The following is a 27070-nucleotide window of genomic DNA, read 5'->3' as shown; positions in this document are numbered from 1 at the left end:
TCCATTACACTGTGAGCACTTTATAGAAATACTAGAGGCCCGGTGAACAAATTTGTGCACCAGTGGGGTCCCTCGGCCTGTCCTGCGGGATCGGGCTAAAACCGGCTCTCCGACATCCCCCGAGGGGTCCTGGATTATGAGAGGGTGCAGGCCAGGCTGAGGGAACCCAGAGGTGCACGGTCAGGGTCGCGGGAGGTTGGCCAGCTGTGGAGGGACTGCAGGAGGGCTCCAGTGCATGTCCAGCCCATCTCGCTCAGTCCCAATCGGCCGGACCCCAGCAGCAAGCTAACCTACCAGTCAGAGCATCTGCCCCCTGGTGGTCAGTGCACATCATAGTGACTGATCGACCAGTCGACTGTCTGCCTCCTGGTGCACATCTTAGCAAGTGGTTGAGCGGCCTTAGCATACCATTAGCATATTACGCTTTGGTTGGTTGAACGAACAACCGACGACCAGACACTTAGCATATTAGGCTTTTATTATATAGGATTTCTGCTTTCTATTCCTAACATTTAGCACAGTACCTGACATTCAGTAGATGATCAAGAAATACTGAATTAATGGACTGTTGGTTTGAGCCTATTATTTTTACTACTACTTAACAATTTAGCAGCATGTACTAACATATTACATCAATATTTTAAACCCACACCACAAGAGATGCCCTAAACAGAACTGTGTCCATTTTATCCTATATAATAAAAGGCTAATATGCAAATTGACCAAATGGCAGAATGACTGGTCGCTATGATGCGCACTGACCACTAGGGGGCAGACGCTCAACCCAGGAGCTGCCCCCTGGTGGTCAGTGCACTCCCACAGGGGGAGCACCGCTCAGCCAGAAGCCACAAGGGGAGCGGGCATAAGCCGGCAGTCAGACATCCCCCGAGGGCTCTCTGACTGCGAAAGGGTGCAGGTCAGGCTGAGGGAACCCCCCTCCCCCAGTGCACGAATTTCGTGCACCAGGCCTCTAGTTATTAAATAAACAATTATGTATTTCCTGGCCCAAATGATTTCTATTTAGACTAGAAAGCCAAAGCAAAATAAAAACTATCAACTCAAATTTAAAAAATGAAATATTACTAATACTGTAAATATCTTTGGATATTCTGTTTAGTTGCCAGAATTAAAACATAACAGCAAGAAATATTTAACCTAATAAAATTAAGGATAACAGATATTACAGAAACACATGTTTAGGCTAACATCTGAAATTGTATTAAACTGTACTGATCAGCCAATTATTTTTCTGCATACCAAATCTTTCAATTCTTATATACATTGCCTTCATTTTCAAAAATTCACTATTAATGATAAGCTCTAATAATTTCTTAACAAGAGTAGGCCTATACAAATTGCTTATTGATATTATTATTTTTTAAAGATATTTTTATTGATTTCAGAGAGGAAGGGAGAGGGAGAGAGAGAAACATCAATGATGAGAAAGAATCATTGATCGGTTGCCTCCTGTCTGCCCCACACTGGGGATCGAGCCACAACCTGGGCATATGCCCTGACTAGGAATTGAACCGGGACCTGCTGGTTCATAAGTCAACACTCAACCACTGAGCCACGCTGGCCAGGCAGTATATGTTCTTTGGATTTGATGTAGATTCCTTCACATCTTTACCATCAAAAATTAAGATGAGTCCAGCCAGCAAGGGGCTCATCTAATCTAAAATTAGAGACCCATGACATTAGCATAATTGCCCAAATAGGGAAAACACTCAGTGTTATTCTTTGTCTTTATAGCCCTGGCTTTAGAGCAATGATTCACACTTCTTCCATCCATCTTTTTCATAACATCCATCCTAAGTACTTCATATTCTCACAGATTAGAGAGCCTCCCTCCACAATGGTTTTCATTACCTTTACCCTCTGACAAAACACTGACTGAACAGGAATTAAACCCCAGGTGAAGACTTAAAGATGCCTATATCAGGACTCCCCTTCATTAGATAGGAAATGACACTCTGAATACTGAGATATCACTTGATGATAGTTCTCATTAGTTAATTGGTAATCGGTAGGGAGACTACTGATCACTTGGAGTGCGGGTGAATTTCCCGCCAAAATATAAGATGGCTCTGTCTTTTGGTTTTGTTCCATCCACCAAAAGGGTGGATTACAAACAAATATTTGGTAATACGCAGTTACAATCGGCCCGAGTTTACACGTTTCCCGAACTCCACCGCAAATCTATATGAACCGAGTTAAAGACGGCTCCCGCGGAGTACGCGCAATTCACGCGAGCCGACTTAACTCGTTTCCCGCACTCCAAGTGTTAAACTAATATTCTCTGATCGACTATGTCATCTAATAATTTCCACTTACTTTCAGGCTTTGCATCTGCTGCCGCATGGCGCATACTTTTCAGCTGGTTTTGTACTCTTTGCAGTCTCTGCACTGCATGAAATAGCTTTAAAATAGAATTAGATCTATTACTTGCTTAGTCTATTGAAACCTACCACTCATACAAACAATGAAAAATACAAGTTCCACAATAATTCCTGTGATATAAAGGAACAAATAATAAGAACCAAGAAAATTGCTATGTTAAATCCCAAATATAAATGGTTCCCTCAATACCCTTTCATGTAAAACTTAAAAAAAAAAGAGCTTTCTGAAATTTAAAAAAAAAAAGTATTTGCTGAATTTGGTGGTCAAAGAAAAATGCTTGCTAAAGAATACAGTTACCAGGCTTTTCTTGTTATAACATGCTTTTCTTAACTTTAAGGACTGCAAGCATTCTCACATATGATGTCTCAGAATCAAAATTTGATGCCAAGTAACCTCAGGGCCAGGCAGTGTAGTTGCTGCTGCAGTAGAACGACTGTGATGCCAAACAAGTTCTGAGAAAGCCAAACCCCTCAACTGCCCACCTAGAAGGAAATGGAGCTGATCTGAACTGTACTTTTAATGTATAAGTCTACTCAGTTTTAAGAACGACTTTTAACAAAATAAAAGTGATATTTTCCTGGCCAAATTATTTTTTCGTTAAGGCAAAGTCCAAAAATGTGGATGGTGGGTGTTTTGGAGCCTTTTCATGATTTGCTTATTTACCGCTGGAGTAAAATGTAGAGGATACTGTGATCAGTGCAATAGAAAGGATGTTATCATAGCCCCAGAATCTCAACACCCCTTGAGAGATTCTACAAGTTTCATCAACAGTTTCATTCATGAAACAATGAATATTTGGCAGTGTTGTAACAACATGAGCTCAGCATAGGCCAAAAGGGAGTGTACAGATATATACTGAGTATAGAGTCCCAAAGGTCCTTGATTCTGTTGGCACCACAAAATACTCTCAGAAGAATATTTTATCATGCTCACAAAGGGAAACATGAACTTCTAAAATTCTTCTTTCTTTACATTTGAATTGTCATAAAGAACTATTTCTTTCATCATGAGAATATAAATCTTCATATGGATACCTGATTCTTTTGTTCCTGTTTCTGTTGTGCAAGAAATTCTTCCCTCTCTTTTTCAACTCGAAGTTGTCTTGCTATTTTAAGCATCCGTTGATGATTCTGAACTGTCTCCACCTACATTAAGGGAATAAGTAGTTCATGTTACTGTCAGGTTAAGGCATGTCACGTGACTCCGACACCCACTTATCATTTCCTTTTGGTAAACAGTACTCCCTGGAGATGACAGTCAAGCTCTAGATTCCAGGTCCTTGAAGGTTTTGGGCTAGTGCCTAGGGAGATTCCCTTTCAGTCAGGGTTATTTGAGTCCCTCCTCAGATTGAATCCATGCCCTGCTTAATCTTTATTTGCATTCCTAAGTCTTTGCAAGTGCTTAACACTTGGGGCCAAAGTCTTACAGTGCTAATTCTTGCCTTACCCTTTTCTTCAAACGTTCAACTCTCTTAATGAGCTGATCCTTTTCTTCCTCCATTGCACTGATATCCTAAAAAGCAGTCAAGAAGACATTATCAGAAAAAGTATTCTTTGTAGAATTCAGCTAAGGGTTTTATATGATTATGTATCTATTATAATAACCAGAGCATTAGGAACAAAGAACCTCCTTGGGATGAAGGACATTTCTATTCCCCCCATCCCCAATAATTTATTTGGCAGCTCGGTGTTCATCTAGAAAAGCAACTAAAACAGAAATTTATCCTAGGGAAACAATCATAGATATGCAAAAATGCTTAAATTATCTATACTATAGGATATTATTTAATCATTAAAATCATATTGTAGAAAGATAACAATGGGAATATACTAATGATATAATGATTTAAAAAGCAAAATACACCTAGCTAATTTGGCTCAGTGGATAGAGCGTTGGCCTGCGGACTGAAGGGTCCTGGGTTTGATTCTGCTCAAGGGCCAGTACTGGAGGCAACCAATCGATGTGTCTCTTTCATCATTGATGTTTCTCTCTCTCTCTTTCTCCCTCTCCCTTCCTCTCTGAAATCAATAAAAATATACTTAAAAAATAAAATAAAATTATAAAAAGCAAGATACCACCCTAGCTGGTTTGGCTCAGTGGATAGAGCCTGTGGACTGAAGGGTTTTGGGTTCAGTTCAGTCAGGGCACATCCAGGGTTGCGGGCTCGATCCCCAGTAGGGAGTGTGCAGGAGGCAGCCGATCAATGATTCTCTCTCATCATTGATGTTTCTCTCTCTCATCCCTCTACCTTGCTCTCTGAAATCAATAAAAAATAAATAAAATACACATTTTTTTTTAAAAAAGCAAGATACAAATAATTATGGATCGTGTGATCACACACACACACAGACACACACAGCCTGAAAGGATATACAAACAATTAGAAAATTTTTATTTTTTGTTATTTTCTATATCAGATATCTATATCAGTAGGTATAGATATATACATATATATGTATATTAGATAGAGACTCAAAATGTAACCTTTTAAAATCATTTACCCTGGCCTCATTAATTTATTCAGCAAAGAACTAGCAAGGCCTTACAAAAGAAAATCTGCCTTTTGCTATCACCAGTTTCGATATAGTTTTAAGACTCATACTTAATTAACTAAAAACAAAAATACTAAACCTAACATTATTCAAATAAAAAATAGATTTTCTTTTCTTTACCCTTCTTATTTCTGCTGTGGAAAATCCAGATGTCTTAAGCTGCTCACATTCTTTATGCAAAGTTTTAAAGGCTTCCATCAACTCTTCATACTAAAAGAACAAGTTAAAAAATGATAAACTAATGACTAGACCCAGTAGGCTTTTCTTAATCAGGTTATCTATAAACTTATAGTGATTACTTAAATCAGTGATTTTCAACCTTTTTCATCTCAAAGCACACATAAACTAATGACTAAAATTCTACAACACACCAAAAGACATATTTTTTGCTGATCTGACAAAAAATAGGTATAATTTTGATTCCTTCACACTGGGTAGCTATTACTGTGTTGGCTATTGTCATTTTTTTATTTGACAGTCCAAGGGAAAAGAGGTCAGTGCCCTTGACTAAATAGTCAGGTATTGCAAGTTATAAAAATTCTTGTGGTACACTGGTTGAAAGTCACTGACTTAAATAATTATGAACACAGCGTTTGAAAAATACATCTTTAAACATTTATATAGGACATAAAAAAGCGGGTCTGTAAAATCTGGTCAGTAAATCCTTCTCCTGCTTCCTCTCTGGTTACTTTCCTACCTCACACTCTATATTCTCACTATGCTGATTTTCTTTCAGCCTCTGGAACATCCCATGCTCTCATTTCCAGTTCACAAACCCTGTTCCCTTTGAGAATATTGTATGAGTCCCCTCATCCCTAACCTGGATAAATCCTATTCCTCCATCAGGTCTCAGCACAGATACCATTGCCCACACAGAAGACTTCTACAGCCCTGTATCAGAATGCCATGACATCAGAGTAGATACCATATGAAATTACAGTTGTCTAGTTACTCATCTGTCTCCCTCCCTTAATATCTTAAGGCCAAAACCCAGTATTACCTCAAAACTCTGGTGAGGAAAATGCACTGAAATTCCAAATTCCTGGCCCTCTGTTTACTTTCAGCCTGACTAAAAAGTCCTCTGAGGTTGCAAGCCTAGCTTCTTTGCCTATACAGTCTTTGCTGGGGCTCACATATCCCAGTTTTCCTGGGAGAGTGTCAATTTATACCTCGGTCCTGGTATAATTATTTGATAGTCCCTTGCTCTCTGATTTGGATGACAAATTATATTGTCACCTTACTGATGAGCAAAGTGCCCTGCAGTCCCAAGCCCAGGATCCAACCTACCCACAATGCTTAAGTAATAAATTATGCTAAAATCATTAACTTCAGGGTGTGTTTTTTTCTATCCACATGCACCTATCACTGAATTGGTATTTGTGTGCAAATGTCAATATTTTAATACATGGTTGCAGTTGAATGTTAGCTGATAACTGTTTTCCCTTTTGGTGCCACCTGAAAATACAGAGACAGCAAATAAACTAGAGAGAGATTAACATGTATTTGAACATGTTCTTGAAATCCATTACAGACAGTTTTAAAATACTATTATGTATTGAATACCTGTTTATTGGTATCAGCCACAGTTTCATCCTGAAGAAACTCACTTGGTACCTCCAGTTTTATTAAGAAACGAGCTAAATATGCTCTTTTCTTCAGCTCATTAGTCCTCTGAAGAAGCCAGTGGAGCACAGGGTAAATTACAGGTTTACTTCCAATCACCAGACCCTGACGAAAGGTACTCCTATAAAAAACAAACAAACAAAAAACAAAAATGCGTGCACACACATGTGGGCTTATAAGTGAACCTTGAAAAGAGATAACATTTACTCAAAATCTGATTTACAGTGTCCAGATTGCTTTCCATGACAATTTAAAAAGGATAAAAGCAATGCTATTCTATAGTCAGTGTGCACATTAACAATAAAAGTAAAAGTAGGCCTTTAATATATCACTGGAATACGTGGAAAGGTTGTGTTGGAACCATTACCTAGTACAGTCAGCCTTAATACTTCACTTCGTTGACTAGGCAGCTTAAGTTACGATTTTCATCTAGGATGGCAGCTAGATGATAAAATGGAATAGTGCATTTGCCTGACTTTTTTGATTAGGAGAAAGAACTGACCCACTTACAACTTCTGCATGACAAAATAACATTAAAAGTTCAAGATTATTGCGCTAGCTGGTTTGGCTCAGTGTATAGAGTGTCAGCCTGTAGACTTGAGGGTCCTGGGTTCAGTTGTGGTCAAGGGCACATGCCTGGATTGTGGGGGGCGTGCAGGAGGCAGCCAATCAATGATTCCTTCTCATCATTGATGTTTCTATCTCTCTCTTCCTCTCCCTTCCTTTCCGAAATCAATAAAAATATATTTTTTTAAAAAGCTCAAGATTATTTTGAAACTCAGTGATGTTCCGAGGCCATAGACTTAGGGAAACCAGGTAGTGCCTAGGAATACTGACGATAGCCTATGAAGGTTTGGCTATTAAAGCATAGTTTAAGGAAAGCAACACATTATACTATTAAATAAATTTTTAAAAATAAATAAAACTTCTCCAAATTAAACAAACAAACGAAAAAAAAGAAGGCAACATGCAATCAGATTCTTACATGTCTGTGGCATTTCCTGGAGGTTTGTATTTAAGGATACCAAGGAGGCTTAACATCCGTTTGGCTGTTTGCTCTGGCATCTCCTCTCTGATATCAACAACTTGCTAACAATTAAAGAAATTAAAAAAATGTTATTGTTGTAAATCTAACAAAGAACAACATTTAAACTCACTTACAATCTACTAGAGCATAACAGGCACAATGTTCTCTTAATAAAATGGATAAAGTATGGAGGTCCCCAGATTCCAAGTGAGGGTGTATACAAGTCAGATCAGGATTCTATTAAGAATGTCAAGTGTAAAAACTCTCCAGTGCAGAGACATGAGCTAACTTGCAATACAATAAAACCTTTTGTAAAAGCATTTTTATTCCTGGACTAAATCCATTTAAATTTGGAAGTGGGGAAATATTTTCTAAATAAGGTACAAGTTGATAATTTTTGAGCTAAAAGAAAAAACTTTAAGATCATTTCCTATTACTTTACAAACATAAGGCCTGTAAAATAAGGCCTCATGAAAATAAAGTCCAGAGAATGCAAATAATTTGCCCAAGACAGATACTGAGAGGCAGAAACTGGCTTTCCTGCCACCCTTTTCATCACAGAGAAAGACAAAGCTCTTACCTTTGGGTCAATCTCAGCCAGGACATCATTGAGAACTTGTAATAGTTGCATTGGCTCCAGGGAATCAAATGTGATTAAATTATAGCTCTTCTTAAAAGGCTCCTTATTGAGATTGTCCACAATGAATTTGATTTGATCACTCATAATCAAGGTCTTATAATTTAAACTAAAGAGTAAAAATAGAGAAAAAAATTCCTCAATACTGATAACAAAAGTTCTGGGGGGAAACCAGTATTAAGATCATAGGAAGCAGGCATAGAAAGTATAATTCTACATGGAAAAGTTATTTTATTGAAATAAATCAGAGTGGGACAACTTCATTATGAATGCTTCAATACATACTGTTAATTTGTAAAGCCAAGTGTTTTTGCATATGCATCTTGTGTGACAGCAGTCATCTGCATTAACAGGGACAAATGAATAAATCCCACCTACATTAACATCTCTTCCGTTCTGCTCCACAACATCTACCCAGGGGTAAAGACTTGTTATAGACTGCAGACATATTTCTAATTTTTAAAACTTAGCCCAGCTGGCATGGCTCAGTCGTTCAGCATAGACTTATGAACCAGGAGGTCACGGTTAGATTCCCGGTCAAGGCATATGCCTGGGTTGTGGGCTTAATCCCCAGTGTGGGGCATGCAGGAAGGAGCCAATCAATGATTCTCTCTCATCATTGATCATTGATGTATGTTTCTCTCTATCTCTCTCCCTTCCTCTCTGAAATCAATAAAAATATATTAAAAAATTAGCAGCCCAGGTTTAAAAATTAGGAGATATTGTTGTATTAATATCCAGCTTTCCAGTCTCTCTTGAAAATCAGATCAGGTAACTCTGGGCCCATATTTTGCAAGCTTTAGCCTGGGTATGCTTTCTTGGATTTGTTTTGGTTAGCCTGGGTATGCTTTCTTGGATTTGTTTTGGTTTCCTCCACCAAGCGATCTTCACCCACTAATGTTATGTTTGGCCCTATAGGCTTTGACTCTGCCACCCTTGAGTATTTCAGGACCTCATTTCCTTCGCCTCCAATAAGGTACCAGTCTCCGCCTCCCATTCCAAATCTCCTGTAGGCTTCTCATTGCCCACAAGAAGAAGTCCAAACTTCTTGGCTTTTGAGACACTTTATAATCTAGTTCAAATGAGCTTTCCCCAACTGAATTGCCAAATTGTTACTTTTCACCCTTCAAACCTCAGCAGATGGAAATGGTCACTGCTTCCTAGTTGATCCACCTCTGCCTTCAGTTAATGCTGTTTTCTCCACCTAGAAGGACTGTTCTCCCTTTCCCCCCTCTCCAGAGGTGCAAATCCTAACGGTTTCCTAACCCTACCCTTCAAGGTAAGTTCCTCCAGGAAATCGTTCTTATGCTACACACCAGGTTCTGCATCGGAATCACAGGGCCTGCCTTCCACGTTGACCACATGTAGTTACTCATGTAATACATTTTCTCTTCTCTGCTAAAATGTAAATTCCATGAGGACATATCTGTCATTCCATCCTTGAACACCCTCTGCATCTAAAACAGCGACTACTTCCACTAGACTGAATGAGTAAAAACTGAATATCTGATTATTTAAGTGCTGAAACAGCATTACCAAGGTTTCTTGTGTCCCCTGCATGCAGACATCACTATGGGAAGTAGTAGAATTTTGCAGGCAGGTAATTATTTTAACTAGCAATTTTTAAAAATGAATTTTTAAAAATGAACTAAAAAAAGGGGGGAACACCTGTATATACTTACTTTTCAATAATTTAGAAATTATATATATTATTTATAGCATACTATATATATATATATATATATATATATATATATATATCCCCCCTTTCAAAAATACAAAACCCTTGTAAGACGTTACCAGAAGAAAAGAAACGAGTTGGGCTCCCCGCTGGCCCACCAGCTTTCTGAGGGTCACGCGCTGAGGACAGAGACGTGCTGCGCAGGTAGGCTGTCTATGCCCCGTGGGCTCGGCGCTCTAAAATTAGCAAAAGCAATTACTCTGCCTCTTCCAGAGGAAAGATGCCACACTAATTCACGAGCGCCTACCCTCAAAAGAACATAAAAACCCGAGGGGGGGGGGGCGGGCAAGAATTAAAACCAGGACGAGCGCTTATCTGGCACAGAGCGGGACAGAAACCACGCGCTCTGGACAGCAACTCGCAGGAGTCCGCAATAGTGTCCCCCCGACCCCAGGGCTCGGGAAAGGGGATCGGACCCCACGTCACACCCGGGCACCTCGGGGCTTCCCGACGACTCATTCCGCCGGGGAACGGCCTCGGACCCGGTCACCGCTGCGACCCCTCCGCTTGCCGCACTGGGAAGGGGATGGGAGGCACTTTTCTCCTATCTCGGGGTTCGGGGAAGTTTCCGACCACGGGTCGGCGAGGTTACCTCAAATTTTCTTCAGGAAACCACTGTCCCCCACCCCCAGGACGTCCCCGGGCTCTAGCGGGTTCCTAGAGACGAGCTCCTTGGCAACGGTTGCTAGACAGTGGGACACGTCACTTCCGGTGGGGCGCCGCGTTTCCGGGGGACCCAGGCGCGGGCGCTGCGGCCCCGGCGCGGGAGGGGGAAGGGTGGATGGGTGGGTGCTGGGCCCACGTGCCAAATGGGGTTCCGGGTCCGGAGCCACTGTGGGCAGCCTAGAGAATTTGGGGTTGTTACCCCGGCGGTAAACTTTCCCGAACGTTCTGCAGTTTGCAGTTTCCAAAATATTCAGTTCATTCACCCGACATCAGAGATGACTTCTTTGTTTGAGGCAAGACCAGGGCGATTTGAGCTGAAGAAGCCTTTGGCTTGAGCTTCGAATTCAGGTTTTTGACATAAGTATCTCCAAATTAGGTTAGACATAGGAACAACTGTACAGTCCCTGGCCGAATTGAAAGAATAGAGATTTCAGCTTCTTTGTCACATTATTTGGGCCATGTAGCCTGTACTGGGAATTAAAATTTTTTTAATCAAGTATTTTTTTTAATATGCTGAGAGCCTGAAAAAAAAAAAAAGTAAAGTACATAGCCTAAGGCTCCTTTTGGCTTCTAAGAGCCTGTTTTTAGGCACCTGCATAAATGAATGTTCTCTTCCAGTCTTCATGGCGTTCATATCCTATGAAGTAGGCTGAAGGAAGATCACAGATGAGGCATGGAAGTCTACTGGAACAGAGACCCCACTGCTCTAACAGGCTTGGGGGAGACCTTAGTTGATGAATAGTATTTTGGACCTGCCCCCCCCACCCCCACCCCCAGACAGGGGATCACTGAACTTCCTGATGTCCATGAAGAAAACGAGAGAAGAAAAAATAAATTTCTCACACCCTGAAAACTTAGTTGTTTGCTTAAAAACAATTTAAAAGAAACCAACTACAGATTTAGCATCAGATTTACAAACAAAACAAATTCCATAGTAGGCATCTCCTGTATGTCCCCTCGGTGCTGGCTGCTGGGGGTGAAGGGTTGGGAATTACCTGGTCCCTTTCGTCATGGAGCTAACATTCTAGTGTAGGAGGAGGGACAACTGAAACAGCAATACCTGTACAACTATGATGAATGCTGTGACAAAAGGACTCAATGATGGGGAAGCCCAGATGAAGGGTCCCAAGTTTATTTGGGGCTGCAAGGACTATACTATCAGGAGAGGCTCCATTGAACTAAGTGATGTTTAAGGATCAGTAAAAATTAGTCACACTAGAACAGAGAGAGTTTATCCAGCAGAAGGAGCACAACACTCCAAGATGGGTCCATTGCTGGCAGCCTTCTGACTATTGAAAGACCAAGTGAAAGCACTTGGAGAGAAACGAAGAGTGGTCCCAGCTCATAGATGCCACCAGGAAGAGGCAACACTTAAAACCTTTAGAAGTTAAACAACTTAAATAATTCTGAGAGAAACAATAAAAGAGTCACACAATGGGACTATCTAATTAATTAATCCTGTTGCGAGCATTAGGAGATTCTCCTGGCTGGCTGAATTTGAATCCTGGATCTGTGTTGGGGTTTCGGCCGCAACTCTGTGTGGCCTCATCTCTCTGGGCTTTCCTCATCTATCAACTGTGGCTATAATAATATCTTCCTCAAAGGTGAAGATTGAATTTGATACAGGTAAAGTGATTAGAACAATGCCTGACATTGGAAAAGCTAAAAACATTTTACCCTTTTTCCCCCTTCTTTTTAAAAAATGAGGTGGTTAGATTTGCTCCTTCTACAGAGTAAAGGCAAGAGTGGCTTCTCCAGTAGTTTTTAATTTCTCCTCTGCCTGTCGCTGCTATTACTGAAACACGACTTCCCAGTTATGAGAATACAATCCTCTGTAAATTCAGGTAAGCAATGGAATCACTCTTTGCTCTCAAACTCAAATGGATCTTAAGCTTAATGCCTTTGCTCAGGTACACAGGAAAGAACTTGAAGCCACTCAGCCTGAGATACTGAGAAGAACATATTCCAAATTGAACCAAAAAAAGAGAGACGTGGAGAGGCCTGCACATATTCGGTCCCTGCCCATCTATATGGCCTAGACACAGGCCCCAGGAAGACCTGCTACTACCCCTGATTCATTCAAGGTAAAAAGATTCAGTGAGGGGTCCAAGAAGACCTTCTCAGCAACAGTTTCGCCATAACAGTGAAGGCATTGCTGATGATATCCCAAGTCAAGCCACCCACGTGAAGACTTTTTTTTCCCTTAGATGCTATGTTGAGTCTTCCTTGTAAAATCTCAAAGATGCCTCTTGGCTGAACTATATTCGACATTTTTAATAGATGAAGGGAAGTCCAGTCATATGAGACAGCCTTTCAGAAAGATTCCTACTCCTACCCTGACTCTCTCTTTTTTGTTTAATAGATGTATTCAGATATAATTCACATATATACAATTCACCCATTTTAAAGTATACAATTCAATTGCTTTTAGCATATTCATAAAGTTGTGCAGCCACCACCACTATCTAATCCCACAACATTTTTATTACCCCCCAAAACACACCCTGTTCCTGTTAGCCATCATCTCCCAGTTTGCAATAAAAACAAAAAAATCTTACTTCCCAGACTCTGACAACCACTAATCTGCTTTTCTTCTCTATGGACTTGGCTTTTCTGGGCATTTCCTATAAATGGAATCACAAAATATGTGACCTTTTGTGTTTGGCTTCTTTCACTTAGACTAATATTTCCAAGGTTCATTCATGTTGTAGCATGAATAAATACTTCATTTCTTTTTGTGGCAGAATAATATTTCATTGTATGGCTTTTTGTTCATCCACTTATCTGTTGATGTAAATTGCTTCCACTTTTGGCTCTCATAAACAATGCTGCTATGAACATCCGTGTACATACCTCCACTCTCTTATGGATAAATCACTTCCATTGGCTAAGTCAGGTGAGCAGGGTATGTACATTATGGATAAGTGGGGGGCAGAGGCTCTCCATCCATTCTTGGGTTTATCTTTTCCTTTCAATTCTTGTTAATTTTGTTCTCTTGGGTGCTCATGGTTGTAGACTAAAAAACCCAAGATGTGGATTCTTTAGCAGTTTTTGATTGTAACAACAGACTGTTGTTGAAACCTACTCATCCCTTGCTACCAAAGCATTAAAGTTCCCAATCTGATTCTCACCCAAAGCCCTCTGATAAGAAAATGATGTTATGAGGACGTATCCTTTAAATGTTCACTGGCCTCCACTGGAGGTGGGGTGAGGTGGGAGGAGATGAGAGAAGCTGGAAGCTGCCCTTTCCTACTCCCTTATTAAATCCTGTAGATACTGCAAGAAACATCCACATTTGAGAACCTCTGCTCTGGTTATTCAGAGGGAGAGAAAAAATCACTCCTGGTAAAGTATATTTGTCAAGACTCAGTTTAGTACAAGATAAAAATAAGGAGAGGGGTAATTGTTTCATGCAATTGTGAAAACCAAGGATATTACCAACTTCAGGAATGGCTTAGTCTAGGAGTTCAGTGATGTCTCTTGACATTCTTTCTCCCACCATCTCTCTGCCTCTCTGAATGGGCTGCTAGTAGCAGGAGGCTTACATCCAGCCTAGCAACCTCAATAAAAGTACAACCTTTTCTTCAATAGTTCCAGCAAATTCCTGGGGCTGACTTTCATTAGTCTAAAGTGTATCAGACCATTCTTGAATCAACTGCTATGACTCTGATGGACATAAGAATAGCTTAGGTAAGGGAGGCTCCCAAAAAGGAAGGGCTGCATTCTGTTACCAGAGGTAGAGATGCTATTTGAACAAGAACCACAGATGTCTTATACAGGTGGTGAGGGAAGGTGGTTAAATTTTAAAAGCTGGGTAAGCAAAACCAGAAGAAGAAGAAATGAACCTATACTTATTGTGGGGAGTATCTGCATCAATGTGAACTTTCTCCCTGATTTTCTATCATCAGATTCTCTTTCTTCTATGTAGGCTTCCATCGTGGGCCAAATGAGATCTTGGGAAAACAATAGACCTTCCAGGCCCCACGAAACTCCGAGGATGCCATGAACAGAGCGTCTCCAGCCCCTTCTCATTTCAGAACTTCCAAACAAGAGCTTTCCTGTGTGGAGTCCAAGGAAGCCAAGCCAGTTTTCTGTTTTTGGTATTAAATTTAGACCTTTCATCCTGACCATGAGATATTTCTGGATTCTGCACGAGTATTCAGCAAATGCCAGTTTTCAAGATGCTATCCCATCTGGGGCTACTCTGCACACTGCACACTTTATCTCATTCTTTTAAAGCCCAGAAAAATGACCCAGACACAGGAACAAATTCGGAAGTGGGTTATTCTGTTATCCATTAATTGTCATTTAATGCCTCAGCCATCTAGGTTACTTGGAGATGAAAGGAACTAAATTTAAACAGAAACCTCAATTCGGTTTTGCAGATAGCCTACATTGTCTCTGGCAATTTAATCTTGTGGGGATGTAGTGACAGAATGTGCTTTCCTAAAAGGTAAAAAGGATAAATAATATGTGAAACATTCAACTGAATGGATGACATTAAATGTGTGCCTGTTGCTACATTTTTGTCAAATGGTGTGTTTTTTTTAATGGGTTTTGTGAGTCATGGGCATGTATAGGAGTCAGATTCATATTACTTCCTTGATTATGAAATGAAAAATAAGATGCACTGACATTCTTACTGGGGTCAAATAATAATCATATCTTCACTTGCTGATGCTTCCTGGGTGTCATTCCTCTCCTAAAACAATCTGCATTTCAGTGTGGCCAAAGCTTTCCTTGTCCCAGGCCTGACATGCAAGCATTAATGTCCTTGGACCTGAAAAGACCAGGCAGCCTGGGATGATGGGTGGGTGACCAAGCAGTCACCAGGACGGGCCATTGATCGCAGATTTCTAGTGAGTCTCTGACGCTTTGTCACATCCAGGGACTCAGCATCCCCCAGGATGTACCCCAAGGCAAAATGCCCAATAATGACAGGATGGGGGCTCAGAGTTGGATTTTGGTTACTTATAAAATCATGTACTTCCTCTTGTAAATCTGAGTTGTCAACTGAAACGGATAACCTCTGTATCAGTCCATGTCCTGGCAGGATAAAGATGGCACACTCTGGGCAATGGAGAAGAGATTAATAAAGGACTATCTGTAAAGGCGTGGGCAAGGTTTCAGGAAACCAACAAGGGACCAATAACAAAGGCAGCCAGCCATTGCTGCCCTAAGCCTGAAGCAGTCAGAGAAGATAGCAGGCACCAGAAGCTTGTAAACAGAGTGGCTGTACGGAGAAGGCTGCCTAATAGGAGCCTTGAAATGTAGACAGCCTTGACCTCACATTCCTCCCACCCTCTGATCTCCTGGCTGGTTTCCCATTAGCTAAACCCAACAGGGCGCCAAAGGGGCAGGCAACCCCTTGAGGTCATCCATGCAGATTGGTCTCCCAGAGAAGAAGATGGCAGAATGGGGGTCTGGAAGAGCAATCTGAAGGAAGGACAAATTGAATCATGTATTGAATTATACAATCAAAATGATGGGCAGTAAGGCCTTGTGAAGACAACAGAACCACCCCCATGTCTCCAAGCTGCCCTGGCTCTGTAGCTGAGGTTCCTGGAGTCACATGGAGTTAGGCCTAATTTCATTTCAGCACATTGCCCACACCCACATCATCTCATTTAATCTTCCCAACAAGGCTGCAAGGACAGTCTTGTTTTTTTCCCATTTTACAATTGAGAAAATTGAGGCCTGGAGAGTTCATAGAGGGCCCACAGTCACATAGCTAGCAGCCGGCTGAATCAAGATGAAAACACAGGTCTGCCTGATCCCAAAGCCATTTTCACCAACCTACTAAACTGGTTCAAAACTGGCTCAGCAGAGTCTGGAGGAAGGACCGTAACAGGCCATTGAAGCTGGAGGCAAAGGGATTTTCTGTGCAGAGGGCCAGTGTTAACATGCTGTCTGGTTTTCTCTGCCTGGAGGGCTTTGCCAAGGAGACTCTTCTCTTACCGGGGTAGGGCTAAAGGTTTGAATTCCAGGCACTCGCCCGGGAATCAAAGAGTGGAAAGATGGAGAGAAAACACTTGGCCAATGATGGGAAAAAGGGTATTTTCGTTTCAGATGCCTTTCAAGTTCTTTTTTCCCAGCTGAGCGTTGGGTATTTATAGAATTCAGGGGGAGTATTCAAGGGTAATCAGCAGTGGAGCTGCTTTGGGGCCATTAGGAAGCTCCAGATCACACAGGAAAAAGTTGAGGGGAAGGGACAAGAAAAGGCCAGGAGCAGCGGGGCACAGCGTGGCCTTCTTTATGTTGCCAAGAGCTTTTCCCTTCCTGGGCTGATGATGTCAAATCCAGCCCTGTGAAAGGGCTATAGATGGAATCATAGAATCAAAACGGTGAAGGGCTCAACAAATTGTGGTGCAAATGTACAGCAGAATGTGATTCCGGCCTAAAAAGAAATGAAGTACAGATACATGTTACCACAGGGATGAACCTTGAAAACATGATGCTGAGTGAAAGAAGCCAGACACAAAAGGCACATGCGTATGATTCCATTTACATGAAATAGCTAGAAAAGGCAAATCCACAAAGACAAAGTGCAGATCCGTGAGTGCCAGGGGCTGGGGGGAAGAGAGAATGTGGAACAACTGCTAAATCAGTACAGGGTTTCCTTTTGAGTGATGGAAGTCTTCTGGAAACAGAGGTGGTGGTTGCACAATATTGTGAATGTAACCAAATGCCACCGAATTTTCCCTTTAAAAAGGCTAATTTTAGCCCTAGCCGGTTTGGCTCAGTAGATAGAGTGTCGGCCCTTGGACTAAAGGGTCCTGGGTTCGACTCTGGGCAAGGGCACCTACCTCAGTTGCAGGTTCTATCCTTGGCCCTGGTTGGGATGAATGTGGGAGGCAACCAATCATTGTGTCTCTTTCATATCGATGTTTCTCTCTCTCTCTATCTCTCCCTCTCCCTTCTACTCTCTCTCAAAATCAATGGAGCGTAGTTGGTTTGGCTCAGTGGATAGAGTGTTGGCCTGCGGACTAAAGGGTCCCAGGTTTGATTCCAGTCAAGGGCACATGCCCGGGTTGCAGGTTCGATCTCCAGTAGGGGGCAGCCGATCAATGATTCTCTGTCCCTCTCCCTTCCTCTCTGAAATCAATAAAAATATATTTTTAAAAAATAAATAAAAATCAATGGAAAAATATCCTCGGGTGAGGACACACACACACACACACACACACACAGAGGCTAATTTTATATTATGCGAATCTCACCTCAATTAAAAAAAAAAGATGGACAACCATTCACCCCAAGTCTTCCAAGCAGTCTTTCTCTCTGTAGCTGAGGTCCTGGGCGTTGCAGGGCGTATGGCCTAATTTTATTCCAGGCTTCCCTTTTCTCTATACTCCCCAACTACCGGCTTCCTTTCTGTTGCTCAGACACACCAAACCCATCCCAAACTCCAGAGCCCTGCAGTGCTCTTTCTTCGGTCTGGCTGTTCTTTACCCCGATCTTCCCCCTGCTGGCTCCTCCTCCTCATTCAGGTCTCAGCTCAAATGTTCCTTCCTCAGGGAGACCTTTCCCAACCCTCTTACTAAAGTAACCCACCTACCAGTCATTCGCCATCACCGAGCTTTTCAGACTGTTATGGCTGACCAGTAGTTATTGAAATCAGTTTAATGGTTCTTAATGAACATTTTAAAATATATTTTTATTAATTTCAGAAAAGAAGGGAGAGGGAGAGAGAGATAGAAATATCAATGATGAGAAGAAAATAATTGATCAGCTGCCTCCTGCACACCTCCTGCTAGGGATCGAGCCCACAACCTGGGCATGTGTCCTGACCAGGAATCAAACCAGTGACCTCCTGGTTTGCAGGTCTACACTCAACCACTGAGCCACACCGCCTGCACATTGATGAACATTTTTAAAAAATGAAGTGGAATAGAAAATACCATACAGAATAAAGGTAAATACTTTTGTGTCAGAAATATATATATTTTTTGCTGCAGTAACAAACCACTCCCAATGTATTGGCTTGAAACCCTCCCTCAAATCTGTGGGATAGTTGGGCTCAGCGGGGTAGTTCTGCTCCACGTGGTATCTGCTGGGATCTCCGTGGGGCTGAGTTCAGCTGGGAGCGCCTCTGGGGCCAGAACATCCAAATTAGCTCCCTCCTTTCTGGGCCCCAGTGCTGGCTGCCATTTCTACTTCATGTAAACTCTCTCCTTGAGGTCTCTCATCATTCAATGGTCTAACCCAGTGGTCGGCAAACTCATTAGTCAACAGAGCCAAATATCAACAGTACAACGATTGAAATTTCTTTTGAGAGCCAAATTTTTTAAACTTAAACTATATAGGTAGGTACATTGTTATTAACTTAATTAGGGTACTCCTAAGGCTTAGGAAGAGCCACACTCAAAGGCCCAAAAAGCCTCATGTGGCTCTCAAGCCGCAGTTTGCCGACCACAGGTCTAATCTGAGCCTCTCTACCTGGCAGCTAGATACTACTGTTAAAAGATCAACTGATACTAGTCAGGCAGCACCAAACAGGAAGTGGTTAGGGGCGCCCTCCGCTGGCAGGAGTCCTGGGAGAGACTTATACAGAGAAAAGTGTGGGAGCAAAGAAGAGAAATTATTTCACTGGCTATAGCTGAAAGCCTAGTTGGCTGTTTGTGATTGGTTGCCCTTTGACTTTTGATTTCGTGACCTTGAGACATGGACAGGTGTAGATTTTGGTTTGCTTACACTGGAATTCGAACCACATCAAGCTCCTTGTTTGATTCAGTGAACAGTACAAGGAGCACAGAAATGAAAGCCACCAGGCATCTTAAAGCAGAGGCCCAGAGCAAGCACAGTGTCATTTCCATCGCATCCTATTGGTCAAAGCAAGTCATGAGTCCAGCCTAGATTCAAGGAAAGGAGAAACAGCCTCTACCTCTTGATCAGGGAGTGGCATGTGCATACCAGGAATGATGGTTGCTAAATTGTTGGCAGACATCTTTGCAGACAATCTATCACAATTGTTTTTTTTGTTTGTTTGTTTTGTTTTTAAATATATTTTATTGATTTTTCACAGAGAGGAAGGGAGAGAGATAGAGAGCCAGAAACATCGATGAGAGAGAAACATCGATAAGCTGCCTCCTGCACACCTCCCACTGGGGATGCGCCCGCAACCCAGGTACATGCCCCTGGCCGGAATCGAACCTGGGACCCTTCAGTCCGCAGGCCGACGCTCTATCCACTGAGCCAAACCGGTTTCGGCAATCACAATTGTTTTGTGAAAGTTTTATTTCAGTTTAATAAACAGACATGTGAGTTCATTGGGTCACACGATAAACATTTCTTGCTGTGAGTTACAGTCAAAAGGTTTGAAAAACTCACTTCCACATTCCCTTTTAAATTTCTTCCATAGCACCTAGTACTCTCTGAAGTTATATGTATATGTCCCTCATTAGAATACAAGCTTCTGCCCCAGCCAGTTTGGCTCAGTGGATAGAGTGCCTGCCTGCAGACCAAAGGGTCCCGGGTTCGATTCTGGTCAAGGGCACATACCTTGGTTGCAGGCTCCTCCCCCGGCCTGCAGGAGGCAACCCAGTCAATGTGTTTTTCTCACATCAATGTTTCTCTCTATCTTTCCCTATCTCTTCCACTCTACCTAAAAAATCAATGGAAAAATATCCTCAGGTGAAGATCAAGAAAAAAAAAAAAAGAATACAAGCTTCCTTAAGGTCTGTCTTGTTCACTGCTGTATCCCCAGCACCTTATTAAGGGCCTGGCACTTAATAAGTATTTAATAAACATATGATGTTATTGAATAGATAGTAACAGCTACCATTTATTTGGTCCTGAGCACTTAAATGCATTATCTCACTTAATTTGTTCAAAACATATTTGAACACCTACTATGTGCCAAGGCACTATTCTACCTACATGCTGGTGATACAACAGTAAACAGAATAGACAATAATCCCTGCTCTCATGGAATTCATATTTCACTATGATACTGGAATAGTATGGAGTACATTTGCTACTATTTTGACAGATAAGGAAACAGAGAGGTCAGGCAACTTGCCCAAGGTCACACAGCTAATAATTTCACCTCGACACCTGGTTCTTCTCTACTCGGCTGCAAATGTTGGGTTTTATCCAGCAATGGGTCTAAGTGATTACAGATCTCAATTTCTGCAGTTGCTTCTCTGAAGGTTCAAACTTGTCTTTCTGGGAATCAGACACAGGGGAGTGGGAAGAGGTGAGTTACATGACCTCAGAGTCCCTACACCACCACCCTCCCCCCCTCCCACTCTGTGACGATGGCTCACACCTGGGGTGTTGCAGAGTTGAGCCGCAGGTCTCAGTCACCCCCGCTGCCTTATCGGCATGTGACATCCCCAAGTGGCTGGAGCCTGCAGGCCTGGCAAAGAATGCAGTCCGAACAAAAATAAACCTGCCACATTCCTTGGCAGCCCCCTGCCCCTTCCCGCTCTCCAGCCATCCATCCTCACAGTGCAGCCTGCCAGGGAAGGCCAAGAGAGGAACAGTGGGGTGGAGGAAGCAGCCTGCTGTCCAACCCTGAGAAAGAGAGGGAGAGGGGAAGAGAGGAAGAGAAAGAGAGAGAGAGAGATCACCTTATATGGGAACATGTGCAGACAATGTGTGGCAATGGCTTAGAGGGCAGTGGAGGTCAGATACCAGACAGATGGAAGAAATTAAACATGGGACAGAGAGTGTTCCTGGGCCCTGAAAACAGCTCTTGTTTCACAGCGAGTTCGCACAAAGCCTGGCCCGTTTTCCTTTTTTGCCTAAGCAGAGTGAGATGTTGAGTCCTCAGCTCTACATGACTTTGAGCCAGGCCCTGGCTTGGCAGAAGTCTCACTCCCCTAAAGTAATTTTTTAATGAACAAAAATCCTGTTTGCAAAAAAGAGGAAAAGACTGGGCCTATTTCCCACGAGTTTACAGTATCTTCCTAAAGCACATAAATTAGTGGTTAATGAGTAAATACTGCATTTCTCATTCATTCATTCATTCATTCATTCAACAAATATAGATAACCAATCATACACTGAGCCAGGGGCTGGGAAGATAGTGTTGATTGATGATGATGAAGATAGTTACTATTTGTTGGTTTGTACTCATCTGATAAATGTTTCAATTCATAAAACTTTACTTAGCACCCTCCATGTTCTAGTCATTGGGATATAGAACATTGCTCTAAAACCATCTGGTCCCTGACCTGTAGAGTTTACAAGTGGGGTGGGGAAGTAGAAATGACAGTTCTTAAACAGATGATTCCACTGATCTTCACAACAGCCTTTTAAATGAGCTACTGTTATCACCTCCATTCTTTTGGAAAATGTTTTTTTTAAAATACATTTTTATTGATATCAAAGAGGAAGGGAGAAGGAGAAAGAAATAGAAACATCAATGACAAGAGAATCTTTGATCGGCTGCCTCCTGCACGCCCCCTACTGGGGATTGAGCCAACCCAGGCATATGCCCTTGACCCAGGTTGGGCTCAATCAAACCCAGGACCCTTCAGTCCACAGGCTGACGCTTTATCCACTGAGCCAAACTGGCTAGGGCTGTTACCATCTCCATTTAACGCAGAGTTTCTCAGCCTCAGCACTATGGATATTTTGGGCTGGATCATTCTTTGGGGTGTGTGTGTGTGTGTGGAGGGGGGGTGGCTGCTCTGTGCACTGTAAGATATTTAGCAATATCCTTGGCCTCTACCCACTAGTTGTCAGTAACAACCAAAAAATGTCTCCAGACATCATCAAATGTCCCCTGGGGGATAAACTCGCTGCTGGTTGAGAATCACTGATCCAACAGATGAGGAAGTAGAGGCTCAGGGCCAGTTAAGAAATTTCCTAAAGGTCATCCACTGGCAAGGACTCACACCCTGGTTGTTCCCATTCATCTTGGCACCTACACAGGGAAAACAAACTAGCATTCCCAGGGCTAAGTGTGACAGATAGACAAGTTGTGTTTGGCTCACAGAGTTCTAAACAGAGTGCTAAACTATCTTCCCTAGTGATAGGAAGTGGCAGGGACTGTGGCAAACTGTACAGATATCCCATCTGAAGCAGACAGCTTCCTCTCAGCTCCAGCCAATTTGCCACACAATGTAGTCAGATTGCCTAAAATTTCAAGGAAACCCAGAAATCCAGACAGTCTCATTGGTCCTGACTGGCTTGATCTAGTCATGTGCCCATTCATGAGCCAATCACTGACCAGAGGGGGGTGCTATTCTGATTGGTCAGACTTGGTCACGTGACCATCTCTAAATAAGGGTATGGAGCTTCTCCCAAACAGGAGCTGAGAGTTGACAGTGGGGAAAAAGTGAGTCCCCAAAGGAAAATTGGGTGCTGAGATCAGAAGGGGGAATGACTGCTGAACCGTCCAAAAAAACAGATACATGTTACACCTGGAATCTTCCCTACCACTGACTCCTTCTAGCCTTCCAATATGCATCAATCTTCTCACCTACCCGCACCTGCCCTACTTTTATGCCTGGGACATGCCCTTCCTCTCACTGTAAGGCCATCCTTATACCCTCTTTCCTCATTCAGATCCACTTCAAAGCCCAAGTCAAAACTCCTTCAACCACTCTGGGTGACAATGAAATTGTCCTGGGAACTCCTAGTAAAGTGAGAACCTGAACTACACACTCCAGTACTCAGCTCCATAGCTATCAGATGAATGAATAAATAAGGAGATAATTTGCATGACTTGCAATAATTAGAAAACGGGGCTAAGATTAGAAGGAACTAGAAATGTTATTGGTAGCTGTCTCTGAGTGGTGGGTTATGGGCAATTCTGGCTTTTCTTCTTTATAGCTGTCAGCATTTTCTACAATAAAAAAAAATACAAGTACTAAGGGTAAAAAGGAAGTAATGCAAGTCTGGTTTAAACAGACTATAAGCAAGGGGAGGGCAAGGACCAAGTGTTGATTCTGCTTCGTCCCCTAACTCCCAGCAGCAGGCACACACAGTGTAAGAGCTAGTTAGAGCTCCCTGGGAGCTGGATTAACAGCCTCAGGGCGTGTAACAGAGACTGTTGATTCCCTTCCCCAAGGCCAGTCCTCCTTTCCTCCTTCAGACTCTCTGAACTCAAATTCCAAGTGCTGTCCTCCCGCCCCCTCCACATTGCCATGTGCGTCATCAGAGCAGACCCCAACTCCAACCCCTACACCAGAGCGTCAACCCGATGGGCCTATTGGCACTGCTGACTTTTGAGTAGAATAATTTTGCTGATGTTGAGTTGCTGCACGAGTCACCTTGAAGTTTTACATGGATGAAGTCAAACGTTCCTTAATGTTTAGGTGTTTAAGCTAATTTGAGTTGGCCTTTCTGTTACAGCATCTTAACCAACCCAGGGTTCTGTTAAAGACATTGCACATACAGACTCATACAAGAATCATCAAAAACAGTGATTTTTTGGGTGGTTGGGGGTGGCTATCAGAATCTGGATTAAGGACTTGTGTATGATTTTTTTAAAATATATTTTTATTTATTTCAGAGAGGAAGGGAGAGGGAAAGAGAGATAGAAACATCAATTATGAGAGAGAATCATTGATCGGCTGCCTCCTGCACATCCCCTACTGAGAATCGAGCCCACAACCCAGGCATGTGCCCTTACCGGAATTGAACCCAGAACCCTTCAGTCCACAGGCCAACGCTCTATCCACCGAGCCAAACTGGCTAGGCCAGGTGTATTATTTGATAGTCCCTTTCGAATTCCACTTTTGACCTAGAGTTATTCCAGTTGCATATGCAATTGCTAATAACTCATGCAGACACTGTAGCAGAGAAAGGGGCTTGATTCCTTTTGCAAAACAAGGAGCAGTATTTGCTCTAGAACCGACTACATCCCACCACATCAAAACTGCTGCAAAACACCAAGTTCTATAGTTTTTAAGCTATTTCTGGGAGCCTCTAAGATGAAGCTGATGAAGAAAACAATAAGCCAAATGGCATAACCTCTAGAAGGCTCAGCTTGCTTATTGATAAGCTAGATAGGACAGAATAAGAATTTTCTGATATTGAGGGTCAGAAAGTACTTCATGAATCATAAAGTGGGTAATTGGTTATCGCTACTAAGCAGCCCAGACATAAAGCATTGCGCTCCTAGCATTCAAATATCTAAAATGCCAGTGGATTGTTTGCATGTGTCGTTTCTCATGTTTCTGAGGCTCTGCTTCCTCATCTGCATACTGTGACAAGACCTCTTCTACCTGTGCACTGAATATAAAATAAGGACCTTTGAAAAAGAGAAACATATGCCACTATTATTTCACCATAATTCTCTTGTCCAGGAAAACAGCAAACAAAACAGAACTTTGAGGCAGACTTTAGATCAATGTTGGTGCATCACTGCCCTCTGCTGGTCAGTGGCGGTACCACAAATGGTTTCAGAGAGGAGAGGGTTTGGGGAGAGGCACCCCTGGGAAACTGAGGCACAGAGAGAGGAGGGGACTTGGCTGAGGGCACCAAGCTAGCCACGGACCTAGAAAAGTCTCAGATTTGAGACTCCTGATCTTAGCTCTTTTTACAGGGAGGAAAATGAGGGCTGGAAACTCACCCATTATGGTTTCACTCCGCTGGCCCCTCAGGAGCTTTTCTAGACAGTCTTATTAGGATTTCTCTCTTTTGTTCTCCCTCACCATCTAAATTGCTTGGACGTCCCATCCTTTTCTTCATACCGGCGTAGCAGAGTCTGTTGTTTGATGGGTGATTTACGAAAATGAGCTCAGATCCTTACAACTGCTTTGTAAGGTTGGACCAGGACCTACAGATCAGAGTGGTTATGACACTATCCCAAGGTCCAACAGCGGGTAACTACTAGAGCAGGATCTAAACTGTAGCCTGAGACCCCCCAAAAAGTTTTTTTAACTGCCACAAAAAAAATCATACCATTTTTGTGTTGAAATTTTTGGAATGTCCAAAATGATAGTATTTGCTGAGCAGACATATGATGAAGCAATTAGAGAGGAAAGTTTTTTGAGCACCTCTCTTATTTAAACATATATGATCTTGAATACTGTCCACAATATTGAGGCACAAATAAGGAAACCAAGTTCAAACAGGTTAAACTATTTGCCCAAGGGCACTTGGTGAAAGCTGGCATTCAGACTGTAACCTCCTGCTTGGTGTTAGTATATAAATAAATTATGCTCTTCAGAACGTAAATACGATCAAGTATCTAGTAGCCTAGACCACAGGCCTCCCCACACAGCAACCCTTCGACTCTCCTGTAAACTATTTCCTCCCAGAGGCCTCAGGATTCAAAGTCCTCTTGATCTGGGTTTGAACCCCACATTCCTGAGCACTGCTATGAATATACCCTGGCTGAGTATATTATTTCATTTAATTCTTGTGGGAACACTGTGAGGTAGATAGGATTATCATCCCCACTTCATAGATGAGCAAATTGTGGCTCTGAGAAGTTAAATGTCTTCCTCAAGGGCATGGGCAAGCCCAGGGGTGGATAATTTGCTGACACTCTACGTGATATTGTCTTCAGGCCTTATTCTTCCCTGTTTGCAGACAGGAAAACAGCGTTACAGAGAAGTGAAAGTAACTTGTCTGAGGCCTTCACATTCACTGTTCTCTCTGCAATGCTCTTCCCAGACATCCTGGTAACTCGCTCCCTCACCTTCTTAAGATCTTTTCTTAAAAGGCCTCTTCTCAGAGAGGCCTTTTCTGACCACTCTATTTAAAAGTCCAATCTCCACTCCTCTATCTCAGTGACAAAAGAAAACAACCCAATTCAAAAGTGAGGAAAGGACTTAAATAGACATTTCTCTAAGAAGCTGTACAAATGGCCAATGAGCACATGAAAGATGCTCAACACCCAATGATGTGCATTAGAGAAATGCAAATCAAAGCTCTGTGAGATACTACTTCTTACCACTAGGATGCCTATTATTTACAAAACGGAAAATAACAAGTGTTGGCTAGGATGTGGAGAAATTGGAACTCTCATACGTTGCTGGCGGGAATGGTATATGATGCAGCCACTGTGGAAAACAGTTTGGCGTTTCCTCAAAAACTTCAACATATGACCCAGCAATTCTACTGAAACAATTGAAAACGGGAACTCAAATACTTGTATCAGAATGTTTATAGTAACATCTCTCTCTCTCTATATATATATATATAAAAGCCTAATATGCAAAGTGTCCTCTTGGGAGTTCGACCAACCGGAAGTTTGATCACTTGCTATGAATTGTGCTGCCACCAGGGGGTGGCACGGAACAAAGGAAGGCCCCGGCCGGCAGCCAGCAGCCAGCAGCCGCTAGGGACCCTACCTGTGCACGAATTTCATGCACTGGGCCTCTAGTTATTCATAATAGACAAAGGTGGAAACAACCTGAGTGTCCACTGACCAATGAACAGCTATATAAAATGTGATATATCCATACAAAGTATTATTCAGCCGTAAGAAAGAATAAAATACTGACATATACTAAAAC

At 42.3% G+C, this 27070-nt stretch overlaps 1 protein-coding gene across 3 annotated transcripts in view; it reads right to left on the bottom strand.

Moving 5' to 3' along the window:
• IFT81 (intraflagellar transport 81) overlaps window positions 1-10674 on the bottom strand; it is a 55612-nt gene extending 44938 nt beyond the window's left edge. The window contains exons 1-8 of one of the 3 annotated variants that reach the window (XM_006099015.3): window positions 10573-10674; window positions 8183-8348; window positions 7561-7664; window positions 6516-6696; window positions 5073-5162; window positions 3847-3912; window positions 3435-3545; window positions 2335-2419 (exon numbers count right to left, since the gene is read on the bottom strand). In XM_006099015.3, the coding sequence (XP_006099077.1) occupies window positions 2335-2419; window positions 3435-3545; window positions 3847-3912; window positions 5073-5162; window positions 6516-6696; window positions 7561-7664; window positions 8183-8326 (781 nt within the window). In that variant the 5' untranslated portion in view covers window positions 8327-8348; window positions 10573-10674. Of the gene's footprint in view, window positions 1-2334; window positions 2420-3434; window positions 3546-3846; window positions 3913-5072; window positions 5163-6515; window positions 6697-7560; window positions 7665-8182; window positions 8349-10039; window positions 10159-10416; window positions 10438-10572 lie in introns of those variants that run through there. The other 2 variants (XM_023762688.1, XM_023762689.1) reach the window with 2 other exon arrangements.
• Between the last annotated feature and the right edge of the window lie 16396 nt (window positions 10675-27070).

This window comes from Myotis lucifugus, unplaced genomic scaffold (genome assembly GCF_000147115.1).
Source record: "Myotis lucifugus unplaced genomic scaffold, Myoluc2.0 scaffold_256, whole genome shotgun sequence".
Classification (NCBI taxonomy): domain Eukaryota; kingdom Metazoa; phylum Chordata; class Mammalia; order Chiroptera; family Vespertilionidae; genus Myotis; species Myotis lucifugus.
This window is presented reverse-complemented; position numbering and strand designations above follow the sequence as displayed.